We start from the raw sequence: 23,980 nt of genomic DNA, 5'->3' as shown, positions 1-23,980 counted from the left end.
AATTAACGATAAAAAGAAATTAACAGCCCTGGCCGGTTTGGCTCAGTGGATAGAGTGTCGGCCTGCGGACCCAAGGGTCCCCGGTCTGGTCAAGGGCACCTACCTCGGTTGCAGGCTCCTCCCTAGCCCAGGCCCTGGTCAGGGTGTCTGTGGGAGGCAACCAGTCAATGTGTTTCTCTCACATCGATGTTTCTCTCCCTCTCTCTTCCTCTCTCTTCCACTTTCTCTAAAATCAATGGAAAAATATCCTTGAGTGAGGATTAAAAAAACATGTATATAAAAAAGAAATTAACAGGAGTTTTGTGCAGTCTTTTATTATGTCAGTAAAACATTGAGTCCATTCACGTTGTCTGGTTGTCCAGAAAGGAAAGCGCATAGAACCAACGAGAAGCTCTGACCTTGCATCAGCCTTGTCTGTTTGTGTAGTAATTGTCACGAGTGCTGTCCTGCCCCCATGGACTCCCATTCTAGCCCTGCGCACTTGCACGTCTCCAGGGCTCATTCCGTGCAGCCCTCTGCCTCCTCGTCCTCTGCCGTGAACTCTAGGCTTTCCTGACCCTCAGCTCCGCCCCTGTCCCTCAGGAGGACCGTGGGTCCGGGTCTCCCTCTCTGTGGGTGGGGCGGTGAGAAGGCTCACTGGTTGCTTCCCTTCCTCAGGGACCGTTGTCCTGTGCTGCCTTTGTCTACTGTCTGAACATTGCAGTTTGATATCATTTGTCCATTTTGTTGTTGTTGAAAGTTGGAGGGTAGCTCACTGTTACTTCATCATGGTGGGAAGCAGACGCCTGTTCCTCTTTTTATGTCTTCTTGCTTATGCATGTCATTCCTGTTTCCATGATTTCAGTTGTTTTCACGGGCACGGCTCCCAAGTCTTCATGTCTAGACTGCCCTCTTTCCGCAGCTCATTGCTTTCATTCCTGCTGGGTTTTCCATTTAGTATGTTTTCCCTTATATCTCAAGTGCAAGAGAGTTTCCTTCAAACAAGTGCCCCTTTTTATTGCCGCTATTTCTATTTGAGGCCTGGCTCTCCAAGTCCCAGAAGCTGGAATTGTTTTTTATCTTCTCCAATACACTCATATCTAAATTCTCCCATTCTTTTTATATATATATATATACTAGAGGCCTGGTGTACGAAATTCGTGCACAGGGGGATGTGTCCCTCAGCCCAGCCTGCACCCTCTCCAATCTGGGACCCCACAAGGGATGTCCGACTGCTGGCTCCCAACTGCTTGCCTGCCTGCCTGATCACCCCTAACCGCTCCCCTGCCAGCCTGATAGCCCCTAACTGCCCTCCCCTGCAGGCCTGGTCACCCCTAACTGCCCTCCCCTGCCAGCCTGTTTGCCCCTAATTGCCCTCCCCTCCAGGCCTGGTCCTCCCCAACTGCTCTCCCCTGTAGGCCTGGGTCCCTCCCAACTGCCCTTCCCTGCAGGCTCAGTCGCCCCCAACTTCCCTCCTCTACCAGCCTGGTCAGCCCTAACTGCCCACCCCTGCAGGCTTGATTGCCCCCAACTGCCCTCGCTTGCAGGCCTGGTCCCTCCCAACTGCCCTCCCCTGCTGGCCTACTTGTGGCGGCCATCTTTGACTACATGGGGGCAGCCATCTTGTGTGTTGGAGTGATGGTCAATTTGCATATTACTCTATTATTAGGTAGGATTGATTTCAGAGAGGAGGGGAGAAGGAAAGAGAGAGAGAAACATAAATGATGAGAGAAAATCATTGATTGCTGCCTCCTGCACACCCCCTACTAGGGGTCGAGACTGCAACCCAGGCATGTGCCCTGACTAGGAATTGAACTGTGACCTCCTGGTTTATAGGTCATCATTCAACCACTGAGCCATGCTGGCTGGGCTAAATTCTCCCATCCTTTCCCTCATACTGTTACTTCCCACCACCGCCCCTCTCCCCCGCCCTCCCTCCCTCCCCCGCATCCATTGCCTGGTTCCCATCTTCAGACCTTGCACGTAGACCGCTGCCTCTGCTTCCTAACCGGCCTCCCCTGCTTTCTCCTCTCTGCAGTGCAGCCTGGACATTGCCACCAGAGTATTCCTACCGCACTTCCATCACTTGGGAATCACTGATTCCCTCAGTACTAACTTGCCAGCTCTTTGTCCTGCACTTAAGGCCCCTGACAATTGATACCCAGTATTAACTTCAATTATTTACTTACTTATTCGGAACCTTCACTCCCACTGCACAGATGTGCGCACTGCCCCTGCCCATTCCTGTACCTCCCCCTGCTTTCCCTTGTGTGTAGCAGGCCTTTCTGGCTCGTGGTCTCCTCTCTGCTGAAGCACGCCAACCCATGATCTCTTCCTTTGAAATCCTGTGTGATCTCTTTTTTTATTTACAACTTTCTAGGCCAGTGATGGGCAACCTTTTGAGCTTGGTGTGTCAAACTTCGCCAAAAAACTGAGCATAACTCGGGTAGTGTGTCACTTTGAGGAAAAAACATTATTTCGCAAATGTTTCATCCTCAGGAGCAGCAAATGTTTCATCCTCGGCATGCGGCCGCGTGTCATCAGAAATGGCTACGCGTGTCAGTGCTGACATGCGTGTCATAGGTTCGCCATCACTGTTCTAGGCACTAAACTATGTTAGGATTATTAGATATTTGGTATTATTTTGTTATTTACCCCTTTCATTCTTTTAACCCTTTGCACTCGCTTGCTTTTTTCTCGATTCCTTTATTCCAGTGATGGCGAACCTATGACACGCGTGTCAGCACTGAAAGGTCCCAGGTTCAATTCTGAGGTGGCCGCATGCCGAGGATGAAACATTTGCTGCTCCTGAGGATGAAACATTTGCGAAATAATGTTTTTTCCTCAAAGTGACACACTACCCGAGTTATGCTCGAGTGTTTTGGTGAAGTTTGATACACCAAGCTCAAAAGGTTGCCCATCACTGGTTTATTCTAATGCTAACCGTGTTGAGTCACACTCGACATCCGAGTGCAAAAGGTTAAAATATAATTACTTGACTTCCAACTAAATTAAAATTCTTGAAGGGAGCTAGACCATGTTTTGAGCCTTTGTATATTCCTTATAGGATCATAATACGTATGCTTACAGATAATCAAAGTTCCTAAGTGTTTATTGCCTTTGCTTGGAAAGATGAAGATACTGTGTGACCTGTCATGCAGTACAATGGATTTTTTTCTTAGGTAATTTTTCTAGTCTTGTATTATTGCAGAAGAAAGTTCAAGTATCCTGGTTACAGTGACGGTAGAGAAATCAGTAGCATCAGTAGAGATCTATATTGCAGTATATTTGACTTGAGAAAGGAAATAAACTCATTACCATTCCTTTCCCCGTTTTAATTTTCCTTTTATTTGAAATATCCTTAGCTATTTGAGTCAACTCATAATGGATTCTGTTTTTCAGAACTGCTTTCAAATATCATCATGTACTCGCCCTTGGTTCTTCAGAGTTGTTCTGCTAAAGTCACAGAGAGTTTTGACTATTTGTCCTTTCTGCCCCTTCAAACGGTGCAGGGGCTGCTGAAGGCGGTGCAGGTGAGTCTCCCCAGGAGCGGGGAACCCAGGTGGGGGGAAGTGGGAGTCCGATGTGTTTCTTTATGAATATATATATATATACACACATATATATATATATATATGTCTAAGAAATCCGATTTCTCTTGATTCTAAAACATTAAATTTAGTATTAAAAGGGCAGGAGCCCCAGCCTAGCTGGTTTAGCTCAATGGATAGAGCGTCAGCTTGTGGACTGAAAGGTCCCAGGTTTGATTCTGGTCAAGGGCACATGCCCGGATTGTGGGCTCGATCCCCAGTAGGGGGTGTGCAGGAGTTAGCCAATCAATGATTCTCGGTCATCATGATGCTTCTCTCTCCCTCTCTGAAATCAGTAAAAATACATTTAAAAAAGGGGGGTGGGGCAAGAACCCCAGGCTCTAGACTCTGTTCTCCAAGTTGACCTGTCTTCATAGCACTACTCTCTGGCCTTTGACTCACTTTCAAGTTAGTGAAGAAATCGAAAGGCTCTTACAAAATTGCTAATTGAGAACTATAGAGTTAAAGACTCGGTCCAATGTAGTATTTCAACTACAGTGTTGTCCTCATTACTAAGTGTGACGTACATTGAAAAATATATAAAAGTGCCTTAGAGCCTGGCTGGTGTGGCTCAGTGGTTGAGCAGCAACCTATGAACCAGGAGGTCACAGTTCGATTCCTGGTCAAGGGCACATGCCCGGATTGTGGGCTCGATTCCCCAGTAGGGGACGTGCAGGAGGCAGCTGATCCATGATTCTCTCTCATCATTGATGTTTCTTCTATCTCTCTCCCTCTCTCTTCCTCTCTGAAATCAGTACAAACATTTAAAAAACAAAGTGCCTTAGAAAAGGCAAACAGTAACAGCATTGAATAGCAAGGAGCTAAGGCCAATAAGCAATCTCATTCTGGTTTTACCCTCCACTGCTTCCTCTTTCAGCCCCTTCTCAAAGTGAGCATGTCGATGAGAGACTCCCTGATACTGGTCCTTCGGAAAGCTATGTTTGCCAGGTACGTAGCGTCCCATCTAATGTTACTTGCAGCCCTCTCTGCCGTCTCCTTGTGCAACCTGGTCATGGGCGTGCGAACGCCTCACCCAGCCGAACACGTTCACCAAACGGCATTGTGCGCAGTGCTTTACTTCCCTGTCTCCAGAGCAGTCCTGTGAAGTGCGGGTTACTGCAGCTCCCATTTCACAGACCATGAAACCGGGGCTTAGAGAGGTCCGTGACCTGCCAAGTCCAATAGGGGTTGGTGTTGGAGCCCGGATTCGAGTTTGTGATGAGGGTACTCTGCTGTGCACTAGAATAGCCCTGCAGATGAGGGTCCAGTGCCGGCTGGCAACAGTTCTGAAGGGGCAAACACCTTCATTAAGAAGTAAATATTAGCAGGCTGGCGTGGCTCAGTGGTTGAGTGTTGACTTAAGAACCAGGAGGTCAGGGTTCGATTCCCGGTCAGGGCACATGCCCAGGTTGCGGGCTCAATCCCCAGTGTGGGATGTGCAAGAGACAGCCAGTCAATGATTCTCTATCATCATTGATGTCTGTATCTCTTTCCCTCTCCCTTCCTCTGATATCAATAAAAAATGTAATTAAAAAAATTTTTAAAGCATATTTTAGTGAACATCAGAATTGTGGGCTAGTGACTGTAGACCAAATCAATTTTTGAGGATCTTGGTCTTTTGGTTTTTGGCTTAGCCAATGCTTCCTGACCTCTCTTCCTTTATTCCTTAGTATACAAGCTATAGATGATAATACATTTCCTACAAAGTATTCTGAGACAAGTAGTAGGTGGAAACCATTTGGTGCTTTAAGTATAAAATCACATGTTGCCCTCATGGATAGCCATAGGAACAGCCTATGCTAGTGGTCGGCAAACTGCGGCTCGTGAGCCACATGCGGCTCTTTGGCCCCTTAAGTGTGGCTCTTCCGCAAAATACCACGGCCTGGGCGAGTCTATTTTGAAGAAGTGGCGTTAGAAGAAGTTTAAGTTTAAAATATTTGGCTCTCCAAAGAAATTTCAGTCGTTGTACTGTTGATATTTGGCTCTGTTGACTAATGAGTTTGCCGACCACTGGCCTATGCTGTTGCCCCTATTGTAGAATTGAGTTTTCTGTTGCTCCTCACCCAGATAGATGCACGTCTGACAGGCTAAGGTGAATGTTGTCGCGTCTATAACATGAATTCGTCATGGAGCCTCGGGGAGATGGCTGGACCATTTTTTCTGGGTGGAAGGTTTATAAGGCACCACGCATGGCTCTCCTTTAGGCGCAGAGAAAATCAACCATTTCCTTTGCGATTCAGCACTTGCACGCTTGTCTCCGCACGCTTGTCCTCATTCCCCACGTAGCCGGGTCAGGATAGAAGGAAGTATAGGGAATGTCATGAGGTTAAGCAGATAATGAAAACATCAGCTGCCGATTGCTGTGAACAGCTGATTTCTTTTTTTTTTTTTTTTTTTCAAAATATATTTTATTGATTTTTTCACAGAGAGGAAGAGAGAGGGATAGAGAGCTAGAAACATCGATGAGAGAGAGACATCGACCAGCTGCCTCCTGCACACCCCCCATCGCGGGATGTGCCCGCAACCAAGGCACATGCCCCTGACCGGAATCGAACCTGGGACCTTTCAGTCCGCAGGCCGACGCTCTATCCACTGAGCCAAACCGGTTTTGGCAACAGCTGATTTCTTATTCGAGTACATAAATTCATTGTGTTTCACTGTTGATACATATTCCTCTCTGTACAAAACTTACTGGATTTTTAAAATACATGTGTGTGTTTTTTTATTGATTTCGGAGAGGAAAAGAGAGGGAAGAGAGAGAGAAACGGCAATGAGAGAGTCATGAATCGACTGCCTCCTGCACGCCCCCTACTGGGGATGGAGCCCGCAACTGGGCATGTGCCCTGACCGGGAATCAAACTGTGACCTCCTGGTTCATAGATCAATGCTCAACCACTGAGCCACACCGGCCCGGCTAACTGGATTTTTTTTTACCCAGAAGCCTACTGCTGTGAAATTAACACTGTTTGCCCCTTGCTTCTCGGTCTGTCCCTGAGCTAGACAGCTCGATGCCCGGAAATCGGCGGTGGCCGGGTTTCTGCTGCTCCTGAAGAACTTCAAGGTCTTGGGCAGCCTGTCGTCCTCCCAGTGCAGCCAGGCCATCGGCGTCAGCCAGGTGAGGCGGCCCAGCCGGCTGTCGCGGGCGCTGCTGCGGGGCGTGGGGACGGGCCCGCTGGCTTCTCTTCCTCCTGTTACCCTGGTCGTGCAGACCGTCCTGAAACACGGCTGCTCAGGTGCTGGCGATGGCCGTGCGCTCAGCACTGCTGATGGCAGGTCTGCTGTGTGCGCCACGCCGTGCGGTGCGGTAGCCACCAGCCTCAGAGTGGCTATTGAACTGGACACCTGGCATGCGGCTAGTCCAGGTTCCGTGTGTGTGCGTGTAAAGTACCCTGGGTTTTAAAGACACAGTGCGAAACTAAAGAATGGACAGTATCGTTAATTTTTTATTTCAATGACACATGGAGATAATATTTTGGATATGTTGGTTAAGTACAAAGTTAGAATTAATTTAATCAGTTTCTCTTTAAATTTGGTTACCATGCAATTTAAAATTAGATATGTGAGTTGCATTTGTGGTTTGTCCTCTTAGACACTAGGCTAAGTGCTTTACGTTCATTATCTCACTTATTCTTCACAGTAGTTCTCAGAGGCCAAATACGTTTATGACCTCCATCTTTTCTAGTTTATTTACTTGGCACGTGAACATGTATCAAACCCAGTTACCTGAGAAAACAAAATTATAATTGCTGAATTTATTATGCACATTCAATAAGGGGTGTTGTTGTCATGTGCGTTTCTAAACTAAAAACGACCTCTGACCCTCTCAGGATTTGGTGGGAGCAAAGAGAGCTAGATTCTTCTAGCTACTGAAGACATTTGAAGAAGTCTTGTAGGCCTTTAAGTAAGTCAGGTAGATTGTGAGCTACTGGATTCCAGTGGAGGAGCTAACCTGTGCCTTCCTGAGCAGGTCCACGTGGATGTCCACAGCCGGTACAATGCTGTGGCCAACGAGGCTTTTTGCCTTGAGATCATGGATAGTTTGAGGAGATGCCTGGGCCAGCAGGCTGACGTTCGGCTCATGCTTTATGAGGTAACTCCGCAGGTGGGAGGAATGTCGCATCCCCCAGCTCATCATCTCTTTTATGTTTTTAATTCATTATGTCCTTACTGTTGAATTTTTTGGGGTACAGTTGAGGCAGTAACTTAAACTTTCTGAATTGTTTCTCTAGCAAATAATATATTCATCTTTTTCAAAGAACTGAGAATAGGATAAAGAAAGATAGTGTTGCCCTGGCCGGTTTGCCCCAGTGGATAGAGCGTCGGCTTGCGGATTGAGGGGTCCCAGGTTCGATTCCGGTCAGGCACATGCCTGGGTTGCAGGCTCGATCCCCAGTGTGGGGCGTGCAGGAGGCAGCCAATCAATGATTCTCTATCATCATTGATGTTTCTATATCTCTCTCCCCCTCTCCCTTCCCTCTGAAATCAATAAAAATATATTTTTTAAAAAGATAGTGTTATTTTAAAGTTATGATTGTCTGAATCACTGGTATCTCTGTTAGAGAGTTTATTTGTTCTCTGTTTGATTCCTCTCAGGGGTTCTATGATGTCCTTCGAAGAAACTCTCAGCTGGCTAATTCGATCATGCAGACTCTGCTGTCACAGGTAAAAAGCATTTATAGATACAGAAAACAGATAATGGGGCTTTGAGTGGCGATTGACATTTTCCAGACTTTGCACAATGTGAAATAATTCCCAAATAGTCACTGGCACATCGACTGGGGTGTGTGATGCTATCTTGATGGTTTATTTACTTATTTGTTTTTTTTGTTTGTTTGTTTTTTATATTTTTTTGATTTTTTACAGAGAGGGATAGAGAGCTAGAAACATCGATGAGAGAGAATCATTGACCAGCTGCCTCCAGCACACCCTCTACTAGGGATGTGCCCGCAACCAAGGTACATGCCCTTGACCGGAATCGAACCTGGGACCTTTCAGTCCGCAGACCGACGCTCTATCCATTGAGCCAAACTGGTTTCGGCTACTTATTTATTTAAAAAATATATTTATATTGATTTCAGGGAGGAAGGGAGGGGGAGAGAGATAGAAACATTAATGATGATAGAAAATCATCGATCAGCTGCCTCCTGCATGCCCCACACTGGGGATCGAGCTTGCAACCCAGGCATGTGCCCTGACTGGGAATCGAACCATGAATTCCTGGTTCATAGGTCAGTGCTCAACCACCGAGCCTTGCTGAGCGGACTGTGATGCTGTCTTGATGTTTTATTTTAATGACCACTTGTGTACCTGCCATGTTGTCACTGTTTAATAGTTACCCTCTCAGTTCACAGTCCGCATCTTAGGTCTGAAGGACACTTTGAAGAGCCATTTGTACCAGGGTTGTCAGCAGCTGTATCTGTTGTTTTACTTCTGAAAGAAAAGAGAGTGAGATCTGGAGCGCACACAACAAAATACTGCCTTGTGTTAAGTCTGGGTAATATACTTCAGTGTCTGTTAGGTTATTTTCTGTATTTTTTAGTTAAAAGGGGTTTTTAAGTTATGAAATATTTCAAAAGGACACTCAAGATAGGAAGAATTCAGCTAGAGAATATCTGGTATAAATAAGACCTTTTACCCTTAACACTTACTCATTCCGCATTTGTTTGAATTTTTTAAATAGCTTTATTGAGATATAATTCACATACCATGCAATTCATCCATCTAAAGTATACAATTTCTTGGTCTTTAGTCTATTCGGAGAGTTATGCAACTTTTACCACAATCGGTGTTTGAACATTTCATCACCTTAGAAAGAGACTCCACACTCTTCAGCTATCCCCTGATTTTCTCATCTTTTCCCCACCCTCCCAGCCCTAAGTAACCACCAGTCTCCTGTCTTTTTATACATCTGCCTGTTGTGGACATTTCATGTAAATGGAATCATATAATGTGTGGTCTTTCACTTAACAGTGTTTTCAAGATTCACCCATGCTGTCCCATCTATCACTACTTCATTTCTTTTTATGGCTAAATATTTCATCGTGTGGTACTTGAATCTTTTCATATATCAAAAGAGTTCAATGGGGTGGTGAACACACAATACAGTGTGCAGATGATGTGTGGTGGCATTGTGCACCTGAAGCCTGTATAATTTTGTTAACCAGTGTCACCCCCAATAAATTCAGTATAAAAAGGGGGGAACAATTTTAAAAGATGTCCTTATGTACTGATAGTAATAAGAATACCTACCTATGTTAAAATCCCAGCTAAATGGTGTTGTAATTTTTCCTTTAAACAGTTATATTTTATGCCTTTTTTAAAAATATATATTTTATTGATTTTTTTACAGAGAGGAAGGGAGAGGGATAGAGAGTTAGAAACATCGATGAGAGAGAAACATCGATCAGCTGCCTCCTGCACACGCCCCCACTGGGGATGTGCCCGCAACCAAGGTACATGCCCTTGACCGGAATCGAACCTGGGACCCTTGAGTCCGCAGGCCGACGCTCTATCCACTGAGCCAAACCGGTCAGGGCTTTTTATGCCTTTTATAGTAATAGAAGAAAAAGCAAAGTATACAGGCACACGCACAATTCTTCATATGTCTCCGCTTTTTACCATTGCCGATGCTCCTTATTCATTCCTGTGGATTCAGTTTTACCATCTTGAACAATGGGCCCTTCCGCCTGAGGACTCTAGAGCCTGTATTCTGATCGTGAAGCTCTACTGAAAATGCTGAGTGCCTGTGGAAGTGTAGGCATTGGCGTGAGAACGGAACGTTTCGTAGGAGAGGTCACGGAAGTGGGATAGGAAAGAGGCTCTCAATTAGTAGATGCCTCAGCGAGGGCGAAGGATGTGGGGGAGCCAGCGCAGTACAGATGTTGCTGCATTCTTCTCTGGACCTTTGGACGTAGGTCTGAGAAGCTGCTGCGCATTACGCGTGACCCATTTAAAGTGAAAAGCGGCGCTGAGCGCGGTGTCTCTGTTCCTTGCCGTCTGTAGCTGAAACAGTTCTACGAGCCCCAATCCGACGTGCTGCCGCCTCTGAAGTTAGACGCTTGTATTTTGACCCAAGGAGATCAGATCTCGCTCCAGGAGCCACTGGTGAGACTGCCGTTCTTCCTGTAACTTGTTTTTACTGTTTAAGACATGAACCCGGTTGCTTGTTTGAAAGAGACACCTTTCCCCGTGAAGCTGTCTGCTCCTCCCAGCGAACTCTTTCTCTGAACGCTCCCTGCTTTTCTTTTCTGGCCCATCAGCGCCTGTGTCTGTTGGTAAGATGTGTGTGCCAGCACCCACCACTTCCCCCGGAGCACGTGATCTCCCTCTGTGGCTCTTGGGTTGTGGCACGGAATGAATGTCCGTTAGGATGGGGCGGGAGGGAGGCTAGGAGCCGAGGAGCCCAGGGCACCTGCTTCATTAGTCTGGAGGGCGTGTGTGATTTAGGCTGAGCTTGCACTGGCGCGCTGTGGGCCCTTCAGGGGAACTAGGACAGGTAGGTCTTCTGTTCTTGCTTTCTAGCCTCAGAAAGACAGGGAAGCGAAGATAAAACTGAAACTCCACCCCAGTGGTCAGCAAACTCATGAGTCAACAGAGCCAAATATCAACAGTACGATTGACATTTCTTTGGAGAGCCAAATTTTTTAAACTTCTTCTACCGCCACTTCTTCAAAATAGACTCGCCCAGGCCATGGTATTTTGTGGAAGAGCCACACTCAAGGGGCCAAAGAGCCGCATGTGGCTCGCGAGCCGCAGTTTGTCAATCACGACTCCACCCCATTTGGAGCTCATGGTCACGGAATGGTCATATTCTACCTTCATGCACGGACCTTCTCTGCCATGCAGTGTCCTCAGCATCGGAGATGCTGTGTTGATCTCCCAGAGATCCCTTCAGCACAAACCCTCGCCTTTAGAATAGCCAGAGAGGATCTAGCTGCCCAGCTTGGCTCCATGGTGTTTGTACCGGAGCAGAAGGAGCGCGTCCGCCGAGGTGCCAGCTTCTTAGGCAGCCAGTTCCTTTGGGGAAGGAAGGTCAGGAACCCATGCCTCTGCTGGTCAGCTTTTTGCAGTGTTGTTAATTCGGATCGACATAACCTGTGCTGTTAGTGAACAGCTTATTTTAGCCTCATAGACAAGAATTAATTGTTGGTTAGCAACAGCTTCGCAGGTTATCTCTGAACACTCAAGAATATTTCTTTTTTTTTTTTAATTATTGATTAAGGTATCACATATTTGTCCTCGTTCCTTCTACAGGACCACCTGCTGTGCTGTATTCAGCACTGCTTGGCCTGGTATAAGAGTAAAGTGATGCCCGCACAGCAGGGAGGAGAGGAAGAGGAGGAGGAGGAAGGATTCTACCAAGAGTTAGACGACATGTTAGAGTCTCTTACCAACAGAATGATCAAGAGTGAACTAGAGGACTTTGAACTGGTAAGTGCTAAATCTGTTATTTATTATTTACTAGCGGCTCGGACCCGGTGCATGAAATGTGTGCACGGGTAGTGTCCCTAGGCCTGGCCAGCGATCAGGGCCCATCGGGGCCTTCCTTCATTCCCCGCCGCCCCCTGGTGGTTAGTGCGTGTCATGGCAAGTGATAGAACTCTGGAGGGGACACTTTGCATATTAGCCTTTTATATATATACTAGAGGCCCGATGCACAAAATTCGTGCAAGGGCCTTGGCCCTAGCCCCCACCCGTCACTGCCAGGGACCTCTGCCAGGGACCTCTGCCACGGCCCCCTCCGGCTCACTGCAGCTTTGTCCGGAAGGAAGGACGTCCGCTCTAATTAGCATATTACACTTTTATTATTATAGATAGATAATCAATTTTTAGAAATTGGTTTTGAGAGAGGGAGAAACATGGATGTGAGACAGAAACATCGATCAGTTGCCTCCCATATGCAATCGGACCAGGGATCGAACCCGCAACCTGGGTATGTTCCCTAACTGGGAATCGAACCCGCAGCCTTTCGGTGTATGGGCCAGCGCTCCAACTGAGCCACACTGCCCAGGGCCTCAATTAAATTGAACAATGGAAATTTTTGGACGTTTGTTAGTTTTTCTCCTGTGTCTTTCAGGATAAATCAGCAGATTTTTCCCAGAGCACTGGTAACGGCATCAAAAATAACATCTGTGCTTCTCTTGTGATGGGAGTTTGTGAGGTTCTCATGGAATATAATTTCTCCATCAGTAATTTCAGGTAAGGTATTGCTGTGACTCTAATTGCAGTTTGCCTAATTCTCCATTTTATGGGTGGGATTGTCTTTTTCTTTTTAACTTGAACAGTATGCTAGGTACTGAACATACCACAGACATGGCAGTGTATCTCTTTTTTTAAAATATGTTTTCATTGATTTTGAGAGAGAGAGGAAGGGAAAGGGATAGAGAGATAGAAACTTTGATGAGAGAGAACATCCTTGATCGACTGCCTCCTGCATGCCCTCCCTGGGGATTGAGCCCGAACCCTAGGCATGTGCCCGGACTGGAAATTGAACCAGTGACTCTTGGTTTAGGGGTCGACGCTCAACCCCTGAGCAATACCGGCTGGGCCGTGACCAGTATCTCTTGTATGGACATCTAGCCGAAGCCCAGGCACTCTTTTCTACCAGGGAACACCCAAGCTTATGACGGCCAGGCAGGCGATTGTCGTGCCTCTAGCAGGCTTTAATTCAGAATTCCTGGCCCTGAAATCAAGAACTCCTCCTTCTGATGGGCGGTAGTGTCGGACCCTCACGCTGTGTATTGCCTGGTCCAAATACGGGAGGAAACCATAGCCCCACAGGTCGCATGCCTGGGAGCTCCCTGGTGATGAGGGGTCCTTCCCGCCTGACACTGTGGCTGGAATAGAGCATCTGAGGAAGCGCTGTGGTTCCCACACGCGACAGGAAGCCACAGCCCCTGACGCCGCCCTTGGTGGTCTGCTTCCCCTTGTCCACAGCAAGAACAAGTTCGAGGACATCCTGAGCTTATTTACGTGTTACAAGAAGCTCTCTGACATCCTCACCGAGAAAGCTGGCAAAGGCAAAACCAAAGCGGCCAGCAAAACCAGTGACAGCTTCTGGTCCATGAAGTTCGTGTCCGAGCTGCTCACCGCGCTTTTCAGGTGAGGCTCCGATAGGGGCTGGGAGACAGCGGCGCTGTGACGACGCTGCGGGGAGCCCGGGCGGCCTTACCCTCTGGGTGGGAGTCGTGATTCTTACTGTGCGTGTGTGTTTCTGAGTCCTATGAGAGCCATTCCAGCAAATTAATTGAACCCCAGGAGGGGATTGTGGGAACCTCTGATTTATAGCCAGCCGGTCAGAAGTGCAGACAGCAGCCTGGACTTAGCGTTAGCATTCCGAGCTGGAGGGGTCATTGCAAACTTCAGTGTGCAGCCGGTTGGTCTTTCAGAACCTCTGAGGCGAACTCAGGTGTTACCTGGGCTGGCAGGTGGCGTCTGAAGTGGGGGGTGGGCAGCCTTGTAGGACTGGACCCCCAGCCTGTGGCATCCGATGCTCTCTGCAGCAGATAGTGTGAGAGTGGACTGCTTGGACACCTAGAGTCCATCATCCGAAGCTTGCTGGATGCTGCGACACTGAGCAGTCCCCAGAAAGCAGAGGGGACCTTCTTCCTCCCTCTGTCTAGGGACAGTACCCAAAGCCATGAGGAGAGTCTGTCTGTCCTGAGGTCCAGCAATGAGTTCATGCGCTATGCAGTGGGCGTGGCTTTGCGGAAGGTGCAGCAGCTGAAGGAGACGGGGCATGTGAGCGGCCCCGACGGGCAAAACCCAGACAAGATCTTTCAGAACCTCTGTGACATAACCCGGTAAGTCACACACGCTCACCCTCGGAAACCTGTCCCACTGGGTGTGGAGTCTCCAGGAAAGGATGATTAGAATAACTAAAACAAGTTTGAGGTAAAAGAACAAAGCCGACTCACACCCTGATTTCAAGTCTTTAATATATATATTGATTCCAGAGAGGAAGGGCGAGGGAGAGAAAGATAAGAACATCATTGATGAGAGAGAATCATTGATCGGCTGCCTCCTGCACGCTCTCCCATTGGGGATCGAGCCCACAACCTGGGCATGTGCCCTGACCGGGAATCGAATCGTGAGCTACTGGTTCATAGGTCGATGCTCAACCACTGAGCCACACCAGCTGGGCTCAAGTCAGGAAGTTGCTGTATTTAAGATAGTGTGGTATTGGCAGAATCAGAGGAACAGAATAAACAGTTATAGGTTATTTGATTTAACAAAGGTGCCGAGGTAATTTCATGGAGAAAGAAAGGTCTTTTCTACAAATGGTTTTGAAACAATTGGGCATTCTTATACAAAAAAGAGAATCTTTATCCATTCCTGATGTCATATACAAAATACTAACTTGAAGTGGATTTGCATATGGCAAGTTTTATTTATTTGGCAGTAATAGCCAAATTTGAAACAACCCGAGTGTCCACCAGCTGATGGGTAGATTGGTGTAGAACAGGCTGTGGTGCGTCCATGCAGGGGAAAACTGCTGAATGACACAGAACAAGCTGCCGACAGTTGTAGCAGCGCAGGTGGATCTCAGAAGCATGTGCTAATTCATAACACAGCCAGACTCAAAAGGCTGCACGCTGACTGACACCAGTTTTTGTTGTTAATCCTCAAGGATATTTTTCCATTGATTTTTTTTTTTTTTTTTTTTTTTTAGTGAGAGTGGAAAAGAGAGAAACATCGATGTGAGAGAAACACATCGATTGGTTGCCTCCTGCACGAGCCCCGACTGACCAGGGCCCGGGCCGGGGAGGAGCCTGCAACCGAGGTACATGCCCTTGACCAGAATCCAACCCGGGACTCTGGTCTGCAGGCCGATGCTCTGTCCACTGTGCCGAACCGGTTTGTGCTGAATGATACCATTTTTGTGTGATATTTTGTAATTGGTAAACCCATAGGGACAGGAAATCAGTGGTTGCTTGGAAAACTGGGGGGAGAGAATTGACTATAGAGGCGCATGAAGGAGCTTTTGGGGAGATGGGACTATCTTGATTGAGGGAATGATTACACATTTGATAAGTTTGCTAAAATTCATAGAGCTGTACATCTGGAGGATGTGAATTTTACTGTATGTAAATTGCACCTCAGGGAAGCCAGCTTTAAAAATAAAGTCTCGCCCTAGCCGGTTTGGCTCAGTGGATAGAGCATCGGCCTGTGGACTCAAGGGTCCCGGGTTCGATTCCGGTCAAGGGCATATACCTTGGTTGCGGGCACATCCCCAGTAGGGGGTGTGCAGGAGGCAGCTGATCGATGTTTCTCTCTCATCGATGTTTATAACACTCTATCCCTCTCCCTTCCTCTCTGTAAAAAATCAATAAAATATATTTAAAATAAATAAATGAAAAAATAAAGTCTCTGTTCCCCTTCAGGGTCTTGCTGTGGAGATACACGTCCATTCCGACGTCGGTGGAGGAGCCGGGGAAGAAGGAGAAGGGGAAGAGCATCTCGCTGCTGTGCCTGGAGGGCTTGCAGAGGGTCTTCAGCGCCGTGCAGCTCTTCTTCCAGCCCAGGGTGCCCCTGTTCCTGCGTGCGCTGGGTGGGCACCTCCGCGGGATACATGGGCTTGGTTCGGGTTTCTCTTTCTTTTTTTTTCTCTTTAATATATTTTATTGATTTTTTACAGAGAGGAGGGAGAGGGATAGAGAGTTAGAAACATCGATGAGAGAGAAACATCCATCAGCTGCCTCCTGCACACCCCCTACTGGGGATGTGCCTGCAACCAAGGTACATGCCCTTGACCGGAATCGAACCTGGGACCTTTCAGTCTGCAGGCCGACGCTCTATCCACTGAGCCAAACCGGTTTCGGCTCTCTCTCTTTTTTAAAATACATTTTTATTGATTTTTAGAGAGGGAGAGAGAGAGAGAAACATCAGCGATGAGAGAGAATCATGGATTGGCTGCCTCCTGCATGCCCACACTGGGGATCGAGCCAGCAACCTGGGCATGTGCCCTTGACGGAATCGAACCGTGACCTCCAGGTTCATAGGTCAACGCTCAGCCACTGAGCCACGCCGGCCGGGCTGGGTTCTCTGTCTTCTCTTTCTTAACCAGACCTCTTGATTCTATTTGTTAACCTGTCCTAGGTCATCTGAGCTCAGTCCTAATGTTGTTAGGAAGTGACATGTAGTGGGTTCAGAATTGGCATGTACGGGACTATGCTTAACCATGAATAGGGGCTGGAAAATGGGACATAGTTTGAAGAAGTTGCAGAATGTTAGAAATATATTTAAATCTGCCTGTAGGACGTTTGGCTTTCTAAACGTTTAGCTACTAAAAGGCCAAGAGCGTGGTTCGTTTCAAGGAAGATAGAGTTCTCTCCCTCCCCTAGATGTCCCGGATAACGAGGAGGAAGAGGTGGAAGCCACTGTCACCCAGAGAGCGGCGTTCCAGATCCGGCAGTTCCAGGTGAGCAGCGTGGGAAGCTGCTGGGCTTGCCTGGGGCCTCGCCGAGGGGCTGCTAGCAGGGCCAGCCGTGGGAGCCAGCGATAGTGAGCAGGTAGGAAAGGGCTTTTCTCTGGGTCACCATCCAAACAAGCGGAATCACTCTTAGAGAAGAGGCAACGCACAGAAAGGATGCTGGCTGTGTGTGCTGAGCCAGCCCGCCTGCCGCAGTCACTGCCCCCGGAATCACTGCCCCAGGAGTCACTCTCCCAGGAATCACTGCCCCCAGAATCACTGCCCCGGGACTTACTGCCCCGGGAATCACTGCCCCAGGAGTCACTGCCCCCGGAGTCACTCTCCCAGGAATCACTGCCCCCGAGTCACTGCTCCCGGGAGTCACTGCCCCCGAGTCACTCATTGCCCCTGGAGTCACTGCCCCCGGGACTCACTGCCCCCGGAGTCACTCACTGCCCCCTGGGAGTCACTGCCCCCGGAGTCACTGCCCCTGGAGTCACTGCCCCCGAGTCACTCATTGCCCCTGGAGTCACTGCCCCCGGGACTCACTGCCCCCGGAGTCACTTCCCCTGGGAGTCGCTGTCCTGGGAATCACTGCCCCGGGAGTCACTGCCCCGGGACTCACTGCCCTGGGAGTCACTGCCCTGGGACTCTCTTTCCCGGGACTCACTGCCCCCGGGACTCACTGTCCCCTGGAGTCACTGGCCCGGGACTCACTGCCCCGGGACTCACTGCCCCTGGAATCACTGCCCCCAAGTCACTCACTGCCCCGGGAGTCACTGCCCCGGGACTCACTGCCCCAGGACTCACTGCCCCGGGAGTCACTGCCCCTGAGTCACTCACTGCCCCCCGGAGTCACTGCCCCCGGAGTCACTGTGTGAGTTGACACACACATGGCCAGGAGCCTGTTAAGTGTGGAGTTTGTCTTTGTTTTGTGTCCCTGGCGTAATTGGGGGTTGTCCGATTTCATAAAGGCTGGACAGTGTCTAACCATCTGATTAGTTGTCATACTCTCAGGATAACTTGAAAGTTTCTGCGCTGCGCCAGGTTCTGTTCCAGGGGCTGGTAGATCCAGTAGGGAAGGAGGGGGACAGAGTCCCTCCCCCCCGGTGCTCACCTGGCAGTGGGGAGGAGACTCGCAGACAAATACAGTCGATTCAGGTGGTTGGAGAGGAACAGAAAAGGAAAACAGGGCAGGTGTGTAGGGAGTGCTGGGGTGGGGTGTCTAAACCTGGGCGATGGATGGGCGTGGGGAGCTGTAAACCGCCCGGAATGGGGTGCACAGTCCTTCCTAATGTACAGGGGGAGGGACGCTCACATCGATGGTGGAAAACGGTAGAAACGAGCTGTTCCATCGAGTTCATCTTCAGATTTTGTCCTCTTTGAATCCTTGTTGGCCCAGCCTTGGGGTCTCTGGATGTTTCTTCTCCCTGATGCGAACATGTCCGCTAATGTGTCCGCGTCCTTTCCTTTCTCAGAGGTCCTTGTTGAATTTACTCAGCAGCCAAGAGGAGGAGTTTAACAGCAAGGAAGCCCTGCTCCTCGTCGGCGTCCTCGCCAGCTTGGCCAGGCTGCTGGAGCCCACCTCCCCCCAGGTACGGCCCCCTCGTTCAGTCCCACCTCTCATCCCACAGAAGGGCAGGGTACTGCATCTTAAAAGAACGAAGCTAGCCTTGGCCGGGTTGGCTCAGTGGATAGAGCTCAGCCTGCAGACTGAAGGGTCCCAGGTTTGATTTTGGTCAAGGGCACATCCCCAGGTTGTGGGCTCGATCCCCAGTGTGGGGCGTGCAGGAGGCAGCCGATCAATGATTCTCTTTCATCATTGATGTTTCTATCTCTCCCTTCCTTTCTGAAATCAATAAAAAATGTATATTAAAAAACACACGTATCTAAATAGCCTCTCTAAGTCTGACTTATTTTAGACTGTATCTTTAATTATGCTCCTGAGTTAGTTAATGTGAGACCTATTAGGTTACCCTCTCCTGCATGGTGCTCCTACCCTGACAGCATCTCAAGCGGCCGCATGGGCAGGAGCACTGCTTTCTGGGTGAACAGGGAGCACTATGGGAAAAAGTTACCTTCGGTGCCCTCGCTAGACCTTCTTAACCTATGGAAATATGTTAATTGTTAAGAAGGTAGCTGCCTGGTCAGCGTGGCTCAGTGGTTGAGCGTCGACCTATGAACCAGGAGGTCACAGTTTGATTCTCAATCAGGGCACAAGCCCGGGTTTCGGGCTCCATCCCCAGTGGGGATACAGGAGACAGCCGATCGATAATTCTCATCATTGATGTTTCTCTCTCTCCTCTCCCCTCCTCTCTGAAATCAATAAAAATGTCTTTTAAAAATAATATATGGCCCTAACCAGTTTGGCTCAGTGGATAGAGCGTCAGCCTGTGGACTGAAGGGTCCCAGGTTCGATTCCGGTCAGGGGCATGTAACTTGGTTGCGGGCACATCCCCAGTAGGGGGTGTGCAAGAGGCAGCTGATCGATGTTTCTAACTCTCCCTCTCCCTCTCTGTAGAAAATCAATAAAAAATATTTTTTTTAAAAAGAATATATGTATATATTTAATATATTCAAAATATATATACATATGTGTATGTACATATATGTATATGTGTGCATTAGCCATATATATATGTGGCTATATGTGTGTGTGTGTGTATGTATATATTTAATATATTTAACCCTTTGCACTTGCTTGCTTTTTTCTCGATTCCTTTATTCTACTCGGGATTTAATTTTTTAAATACCCCAGATTTTATAAAGCGCGGCAGTAGAATAAAAAACTGGAGTTTCTTTTCATACAAACTTATTTATTTGGATTTTTTTATATTTCAAATTATTGATACATTCAATACAATTCGACATACGAGCTGCTACCGATGCTAACCGTGTCGAGTCACACTCGACATCCGAGTGCAAAAGGTTAAATATATATACATATGTGTGTGTACACACACACATATGTATATGTGTGCATTAGCCATATATATATATATATAGTTAGCTAAAATTGATTTTTAGCTGACATTCAGCAGTTGCCTTTCTCAGCAAGGTTAGCTGGTACTGACTTTGGGGGCAATTCAACAAAAGGTGATGAAGTCAGAAAGCGTGACTACCATCCCAAAGCAGAAACAACTCTGCCGAGATAAGTTGTGTGCAAGCATACGTACAGCTGTGTGCACACCCAGGGAAGAATGAGAGGAGGGCCACGTGTTGGGTCTGCTCCATTCAGGAGGAGTTCCCAGCAGGAGGGCAGGGAGCGTCCTTGAGCGCCGGGCTGTGTTCTCCCACGTGGCCCCCTGATCTGGGAGGACAGTTGGAGCCTTGGGGACAGGCTCCCTGTGTGCGCCCATGCTTCCGGGCGAGCTGGTCTCTCAGAGGCCACAGCCTGGGGTGCTAGGGTGGTGTGACGTTTGAGTGCTGGAAAGCGGACCTGATTCTCCTGTCCTGCAGGTCCAGGTAGCCCAAAGGAAGTCTCTTTTGCCAGCACTTACCTCATCCTGGAGCCGAACAACTCACCCCACTTTACTTTCTCCATCATTCTTTCATCCCATAACTTTGCTGCAAAGGACAGAGGACTAGGAAAGAAATACGACGACAGAGGCAGGGGGACCTTTGAGGGAAAAGAAATGGGTTTGGAAAGGTTTATATACATAGGAAGTGTTTTGTTTTTTTAAATCATCACTTCCCCCATAATCTCAGGTAGTCACTTGTTTGGGAGGTTTGTTTGTTAATCCTTACCCGAGGATATTTTTCCATTGATTTTTTTTTTTTTTAATATTTTTAGAGAGAGTGGAAGTGGAAGGGAGGGGGAGAGACAGAGAAAAACATCGATGTGAGAGAGACACATCAATCGGTTGCCTCCCGCACACACACCAACCAGGGCCGGGAATCAAGCCTGCAGCCGAGGTGCGTGCCCTTGACCAGAATCGAACCCAGGACCCTTCAGTACGTGGGCTGACGCTCTATCCACTGAGCCAGACCGGCTAGGGCAGTCCCTTGTCTTTTAAATTTAATTTTGAACAGATAATAAAGTCTTTTGATTTGAAGACCGACGATTATAAAGACATTTATAGTAAATGACCTCCTCCTATCCTGTTCATGCCGCCCCCTGTCCAGCTCCTCTTCTCCCCCAAAGAAGTACACACCTTTTCTTCGTTTCTTACGCATCCTTCCAGAGTTTCTTTAGCCCTAGCTGGTTTGGCTCAGTGGATAGATCGTCGGCCTGCAGACTCAAGGGTCCCAGGTTCGATTCAGGTCAAGGGCATGTACCTTGGTTGCGGGCACGTCCCCAGTGGGAGGTGTGCAGGAGGCAGCTGATAGATGTTTCTCTCTCATCGATGTTTTTGACTCTATCCCTCTCCCTTCCTCTCTGTAAAAAAATCAATATATATATATATAGATACACACACACACACACACACACACACACACACACACACACACTAGCGTTCCCGTTGCAGGAAAAATCCTGCAATAGGATTTCCTGCTGCACTCTACCCCGCCTCCGCTCCGCCCTTGTCGCCCGCCCCGCCTTCTCCTCCAGCCCGCCTGCTTTTCCCTTCGCCCCCGGCCCTGACTTCGCTCCTCCCTTCTCCCCCCCCCCCCCTCCCGGCTTGCTTGCTTCTTCGAAGCTTTACTCCCTTCTGCAGCTCTTGGCTTCTTTCGATGCTGTCTTGATATGCAAATTAGCCGCCATCTTTGTTGGGGTAATTTGCATAGTCGTCCTGATTGGTTGGTGGGTGTGGCTTGGCTGGTGGGCGTGGCTTGGGTGTAGCGAAGGTGCGGTCAGTTTGCATATTTGTCTATTATTAGATTAGATATATTAAAAAGTTTCTTTGTTCCTGGAAAAGCAAATCCGAATGGAGCTCCTTTTCCCATCCCCACCCTCTTCACGCCAGAGCGTGTTCTGCACCTGCTGGTTACAGTCACACTGCACCTTAGGCCTTTCTGCACCAGTTCCCAGAGAGCTTTCAGATTTCGGCTCTGAATGTACTATCCCCCCAACACAGCACAAGGAGTTCTTCCTGGTTGTCTTGCACTTAAGTATCACAGCCTTAGGGGCCTTTGTGGCTGAAGGCCAGGGAAGGAACTGCTGGGCAGAAAGCTTGGTGTGTCTCCTACCACCTAAGAAAAATTGCCTCTATTTATTTATTTATTTTTAAATTGGTTTCAGAGAGGAAGGGAGAGGGAGAGAGAAACATCAATGATGAGAGAGAATCATGATCGGCTGCCTCCTGCACGTCCCCCACTGGGGATCGAGCCCGCAACCCGGGCATGTGCCCTTGACCAGAATTGAACCTGGGACCCTTCAGTCCGCAGGCCAAATCGGCTAGGGCACCTCTTTCTTTTTTCTGCCTACTCCCTTCTAACTTCCTCTGGCCTCTTGTCTCCTAAAAGCGAATTCTGCTGTCTCTGTGGCCGGGATCTTACTCTCCTGTATCTCTCCACTCGCCCAATGTCCTTGGAGATGCCTCAGGGCTGGGGGCACGGGGAGGAAGGGAGCAACTCCAGCCCTGGATGTGGTTGTGGGGCGGGGGAGGCTGGGGTAAGACCCAGCCCGGGATCCCAGGACAGTTGGCCCTTAATGAGGGCCCAGACTGTGGGAATTAAGTTGTATGCTATCTTACAAGAAAAGTATCAGTAATCCTCATAATTTGGGGCTTATTCTCGTGCTGTTCCAAGTAGAAGTTCCAATAGGTCCGGGCACGCGTATTGGCGGATGGTTAGACGTGGGAAGGTCTAGGGCTCTTGTAGATGCGTTTCTTGGCCGTTTCTGTAATACCGAATGGTCTCTAGTTTGTGCAGATGTTATCCTGGACCTCCAAGATCTGCAAGGAAAACAGCCGGGGTGAGTTTGCTGCCGCGTTTCCTGTCAGCCTTTATTTAATCATCACCGAGTAGCATTGACGCATTCGGCAGAAGAGCCCACATGAGAAGGAGACACAGCACCCAGTGTCGGTGGGAGGAGAGCGGTGGGACCTCTGTTCATCTGCCCTGGAGCGCTGGCACTGTCAGCACAAGAGTACTTGCTGTATGACCCCCTGTAGATCAAGGTCAAAACCAGACAAAACTAGATGCGAGGTCAGGGTAGCAGTTTCGCTGTTGGGCGATCGAGGCAGAGGGTTTCTGGGTGCGGGTTACGCAGCGGTCGGGGTGACCGGTCTTGGGAGCTGTCTCCCTCCTTTGGGCACGTGGAGATAAGTGCACGTTTGTGGGCGAGCTGCTGGGTCCAAGGGGCAACTCGTGGTTGTGCCGGGACATGATGAGCTACGTGTTCTGTCCGGGCACCCCCTCCCCTGAAGCACTGACGGGGTTATAACTCGGCTTCTGGTTTCCTTTCCTTCCTGCCCTAGAGGATGCCTTGTTTTGCAAGGGCGTGATGAACTTGCTCTTCAGCCTGCACGTTGCGCACAAGAGCCCCGTCGCCCTGCTGCGGGACCTGTCCCAGGACATCCACGGGCACCTTGGGGACATAGACGAGGTGGAGTGACAGCGGCAGCCTTCAGCACCGCACGGGGAGCGGGGAGGGGCACAGCCTACGCCGTTACAGCTCGCTTCTCTCTCGCTCCCCAGGATGTCGAGGTGGAGAAAACAAACCACTTCGCGGTGGTGAATTTGAGAACAGCGGCCCCTACCGTCTGTGTAAGTCCTGATCCCGGAGCCATGGGAACAGCCCTGTCATCCTTCTTCCCATTTCATGTCACCCGAAGAGTACCGTACTTTCCGGCGTATAAGACGACTGGGCGTATAAGATTTTCCTGGGTTAAAAAGTCGTTTTATACGCCGGAAAATACGGTATATTGGACTATATTGATGGGATTAGATATAATGGATTAGATATATTGGACTACCTTATTTTCCGGCGTATAAAACGACTTTTTAACCCAGGAAAATCTTATACGCCCAGTCGTCTTATACACCGGAAAATACGGTAACTTACAGTGACTTATGTCCTGCATCCTATGGCCATGGCTATTCTGTTTGGCTGCCG

The 23,980-nt window shown here is 48.7% G+C and overlaps 1 protein-coding gene across 1 annotated transcript in view; it reads left to right on the top strand.

Annotated features, from left to right (window-relative positions):
- The window catches only part of FANCI (FA complementation group I), a 55,330-nt gene that overhangs the window by 23,846 nt on the left and 7,504 nt on the right, over positions 1–23,980 (top strand). The window contains exons 14-29 of the mRNA XM_054713261.1: positions 3,382–3,512; positions 4,447–4,517; positions 6,570–6,684; positions 7,537–7,659; positions 8,163–8,231; positions 10,572–10,673; positions 11,823–11,999; positions 12,646–12,767; positions 13,506–13,670; positions 14,192–14,371; positions 15,953–16,119; positions 16,913–16,989; positions 18,459–18,575; positions 22,786–22,837; positions 23,343–23,470; positions 23,563–23,631. Of these exons, the coding sequence (XP_054569236.1) occupies positions 3,382–3,512; positions 4,447–4,517; positions 6,570–6,684; positions 7,537–7,659; positions 8,163–8,231; positions 10,572–10,673; positions 11,823–11,999; positions 12,646–12,767; positions 13,506–13,670; positions 14,192–14,371; positions 15,953–16,119; positions 16,913–16,989; positions 18,459–18,575; positions 22,786–22,837; positions 23,343–23,470; positions 23,563–23,631 (1,865 nt within the window). The remainder of the gene's footprint in view (positions 1–3,381; positions 3,513–4,446; positions 4,518–6,569; positions 6,685–7,536; positions 7,660–8,162; positions 8,232–10,571; positions 10,674–11,822; positions 12,000–12,645; positions 12,768–13,505; positions 13,671–14,191; positions 14,372–15,952; positions 16,120–16,912; positions 16,990–18,458; positions 18,576–22,785; positions 22,838–23,342; positions 23,471–23,562; positions 23,632–23,980) is intronic.

The sequence above is a fragment of the Eptesicus fuscus genome, chromosome 25 (genome assembly GCF_027574615.1).
Source record: "Eptesicus fuscus isolate TK198812 chromosome 25, DD_ASM_mEF_20220401, whole genome shotgun sequence".
Classification (NCBI taxonomy): domain Eukaryota; kingdom Metazoa; phylum Chordata; class Mammalia; order Chiroptera; family Vespertilionidae; genus Eptesicus; species Eptesicus fuscus.
Note: the sequence above shows the minus strand (reverse complement) of the source record. Positions and strands in the feature narration are given on the sequence as shown.